This window comes from Emydura macquarii, unplaced genomic scaffold, assembly GCF_026122565.2.
Source record: "Emydura macquarii macquarii isolate MOO-44397 ecotype Brisbane River unplaced genomic scaffold, CSIRO-AGI_Emac_v2 contig_2325, whole genome shotgun sequence".
Taxonomy (NCBI): Eukaryota; Metazoa; Chordata; order Testudines; family Chelidae; genus Emydura; species Emydura macquarii.
Genome location: NW_027132462.1, coordinates 13,811 through 18,174, shown reverse-complemented (window position 1 = coordinate 18,174; position 4,364 = coordinate 13,811). Strand labels below are relative to the sequence as shown.

Here is a 4,364-nt window from a genome sequence, read left to right as displayed (position 1 = left end):
CTGCACCGTGCAATGGATGAGAAAAATTGTTTGCTTCAAATCTTACTTCACTTGGTAAAGTTTAGGAATAAGACGTTGTGTTTATTTTTTATTTCTTTCACAATCAATTTTGATCTTTATTTCTCATGACTTGTGATCAGTTTGAATCCTTCTTGCTGTAGTTCATAAACTTGTTTCACTGCTTTATCCGAACCAGTGTGTTTGGGTCAAAGTGTGTGGGAAACTCTGCTTGAAACAACAAAGCTGGTGCATAATTATTACCCTTTGCTTGAAAAACGGATTTACATGAGCTTGCTTTGTACAGTGAACGGACTGGACAGTACAAGACACACATTTCTGGGGTGCAAGGCTGGGCCTAGAGAAGTGGCAGGTGTTTCCCTGATTGTAGTTCATGAGGGGCTGGGAGAGTATTCACGCATCGTTGCATGCTGAGGGATATGAGTAACCAGAGTCTTGTGGGTTGTGTTGTTCATCAGCAAAGCAGCGCAAAAGCCACCCTGAGCTGGAGAATGAAGAGGGCACAGCCATTAATACAGTCCAGATTGTACCCTGGCGTATATCACACTGCGCTATAGAGACACCCCTCCACACACGCGCATACAGATACACACGCAGCCAACCCCAGTCCCCTGTAGCCCCCAAGCGCTGGGCCCAGCTCTAGGGAGGCCGTGCCCAGCCAGTTGCTCCTACCCTGTGCCAGACTCCAACTGCTAGTCCCGGCAGGGCTAGGGAGGGGCGGGATTTCCTCTTTCCCTGCAGAGGGCTGCTCCTGAGGCCAGGTCAGATCCACTTCCTGGAATCTCCCCTTTGCTGCACAAAGCTCCACGCCTGGTTCCTGCCCCCATCCTCCCAGCCTGCAGGACAGTGGTCACTCTACAGGGAGCTCCCTTCACCTAGTGAGCCATTTTCCTTAAGGACAACCCAGCATATCGTCAACATTCAGAGCTGGATGGCTGGAGAGTGGCACATGCCACACTTTGCACCGGGCGGCTTGGCTACCGGAGGGGGCTAAAGCAAATTTTGGGGTGCCTATATGCTCTGAAAGGCCACCCAGTGCCACTCCTAACTGATTCTTTGGTCCAGTGGCAATTCTGAAAAATTGAAAAAAAATTTGATTTTGACTGAACCAAATCTTAAATTTTTCTGAATTTCTAGTGACTCCATTTCAGGTGTGGTCAAGGGGGGAGATTTGAATCTGGGCCTTCCCACAACCCACATGAGTACTCTACTCACTGACCTAAATATTATACTGGGTGACGAGAGACAGCCCCAGCACCTTCTCCCTCATCTCTGATCATTTTTGTGAAAGGCTAAAACTATTTGGTCAAATTTGAGAATCATTTCGGGTCAGCTGAACCTGCATTTTCCAGGAAATGAACAATCTGTCTGAAAGATTTCACCTAGCTTTGGTGTGAACCTAGTTCTTTCTTCAGAGAGGACTAAATGGACTTAAAACACAGAGGAGAAGTTGCTTAAGAGTTGTTCCAGTTACTGGAAGATGTTTGTAAACTCTCATCAGACAATGGAAATAAATGCCATTTGTGGTGTAACTATTCCTAGATTTTAAGGCCAGAAGAGACCACTGTGATTATCTAGTCTCCCCTTCTGTATCGCACAGTCCCTAGAAACTCACTCAGCAATTTCAACATCAAACCCAATCTTCTGGCTCAACGAGGAACACGCACAGCTGTGTGTAACAGGAGCACAAAAAGGAGAAGAGTTTTCATCACTTTAAGTTCTAGGTTGCGACCCTGTGCTCCTATCCTGTGGCTGGGAAAAGGCAGGAGGGTCTTGTGGGTAACCAGGATTTAGGCAACACACAAAAAATTCCAAACTCTGGCACAGACTCCCTGTGTGACCTCGGAGCTTGACCAGCAGTCAGTGCACAAACCACAGGACCAGCCTCCCAGCTGGTCAGGCTGGATTCTCGCTGTCCCAGAGCTTCCCCCTGCAGTGTGGAGACTCGGGATAGCAAGAAGCCAGTTACAGGCGTTTGATTCTCTGGAGCTGGATGATGAACTGACCCTTCACTTGACAAATACCCTGATTATCCTCACACGAATTGCTTGTGTTTTCACGCTGTACACGATTGGGTTCATCAGGGGCGGGACCAGCATATAGACGTTGCCTAGGACAATCTGAAATATCGGAGGAGCGTTCTTCACGAATCTATATATCACAGCTAAGGAAACATCTGGTGTGTAGAAGAGAAGGACGACGCAGACGTGGGAGACACAGGTATTTAGGGCCTTGAGGCGCTTCATGTGGCATGCAGTGCTCAGCACTGATTTAAGGATCATCACATAGGATAGGAGGATGAGCAGCAAGTCCAACACCCATGAAGAGACTGTTATAAAGAAACCATAGATGATGTTGACCTTGATATCCGAACAAGCCATCGTCATGACCTCCTGGTGCAGGCAGAACGAATGGGAGAGGATGCTTTCCTTACAGTATCGATGCTGTTTCAGAATAATAGGGAGTGGGAAATTTAGGACAACTCCTCTGAGCACAGACACCAGTCCCATCTTGGCTATTCTTGGCGGGGTTAAGATGGAAGCATATCTCAGCGGGTTACAGATCGCCACAAAGCGGTCAAAGGCCATACACAAGAGCACAGAGGATTCAATGGACATAAGCGAGTGGATGAAGAACAGCTGGGCAAAACAGGCATCGTGGCTGATCTCCCTAGAGTGAAACCAGTATATGCCCAGTGCCGTTGGTAGGGTGGATAACGATAAGCCAAGGTCTGTAACAGCCAACATGGAAAGGAAAATGTACATGGGCTCATGGAGGGATGGATCTGTTTTTATAATGAACAGAATGAATGAATTTCCTAATATGGAAATAACGTACATTAAGCAGAAGGGGATGGAAATCCAGACATGGACGTCTTCCAGCCCAGGTATTCCGGTGAGAAGGAAAACAGCAGGTTGGAATTTGGTGTCATTGACAGCTGGCATGGTATCCTGTGTGGGTCCAAGGAGTTTTGAACTTTACTTCCTGAAAGGAAAAGGAAAAGGAGACTAGATAATATTGAAGGAGATATCATTCTGCTCTCAGTGCATGTCTAGAGTCTTCCAGAAGGTCAAGGAAGATCAATAAAAACATACTCTTGGAGTTACACACGATGATTACTTGTTCTGTTCATTCCCTCTGAAGCATCTGGCATTGGCCCTGTGGAAGACAGGATACTGGGCTTCATGGGCCATTGGTCTGACCCTGTGTGGCCGTTCCTACATTCTCATGTACACCACCAATAGGGAATGCCAGACTGCATCAGACCTGTAGTGCATTTAGCCCCTTTTCCTGTGGCTAGGAATAGAAGTTTCAGAGGCAGGTAGAAGAAGCCGTACAATAGACAGCTGTGAAATAACCTGCTCTCAGGGGAAAATTCCTCCTGACGCTGACGTATTTTATGGTGTAAAGCAGGAAGTTTTATGACCCCCTCAAGCTATTTTAAAAACCCCTCACTACTGTAATTGGATTTTCTGGTTCCCCAGATCAACCTCCAGTCCCTCTTTGAATCCTACTAAACTCTCGGTCCCATTGATATCTTGTGGCCATATGTTCCACAGCCTAGTTGAGCACTGCGTGATTTTACAATTGTGATCTTGCGAGCACATGGTGAATATAGTCATTGTATTTATCTGTCCTGCACTGATGCTATTTATTAATGTGGTTTTTTGCCTCATTATATTTTCTTTATTTTCTCTAGTCCCGAGAGCCCAAATTACACCACTTTGTACTGCCTCTTTGTAGTACACAAGAAAAATTCTAAGGGCCAGGTTCTGAATTCAGAAACTTTGACTGAAATAGCATCACTCCAGATTAACCTGTACATTCGATGAGAATCAGGCTCTATTAACTTTCACTTACCAAATACTCTCAGTGATACATTGTGCCCCAAAGAATCCCTCCAAAACAAGCTGAATGATTTGCCTGGAGAGTGTTGACTGGATCCAGACATGTCATCCATCCTAAAAGCTTCTCTTTATCCTCACCGGACCCGCATCCTCCCCTCATGCGAGGGGTCTGTAGATGTTTGGCAAGTTCCAAGCTAACACATTGAGTTACTTCAGCTGGTGGGGGGCGGGGAGGGGGTGATTGGGGCCCAAATGGTAAATAGTGCAAACACCAGTGTGACAGAGTGCTGAGCAAGAACTGCTTAGTCTGCCCTCTGTCATGCCAGCTCGTTTAGGCAGGTAAATTGGAGACCATTGGAGAGCAACCTGCGCCTAGTTAGAGAAACAGAGACAGCTGCCAACCCATTTAGCCTTGGAACTGTATCAAGTGCTGAGAGGAGGGAAGCCAGGGGAGGGAGGCAGGAAGTGGAAGTAGAGCGACAGCCCCTCCGTCCTGGG

General features: G+C 46.9%; 1 protein-coding gene across 1 annotated transcript; it reads right to left on the bottom strand.

Moving 5' to 3' along the window:
- Window positions 1-2,027: 2,027 nt before the first annotated feature.
- Window positions 2,028-2,963, bottom strand: LOC137161573 (olfactory receptor 51G2-like). The gene has a single exon (XM_067560952.1). It carries the CDS (start codon window positions 2,961-2,963, stop codon window positions 2,028-2,030), a length of 936 nt encoding a protein of 311 aa, XP_067417053.1.
- Between the last annotated feature and the right edge of the window lie 1,401 nt (window positions 2,964-4,364).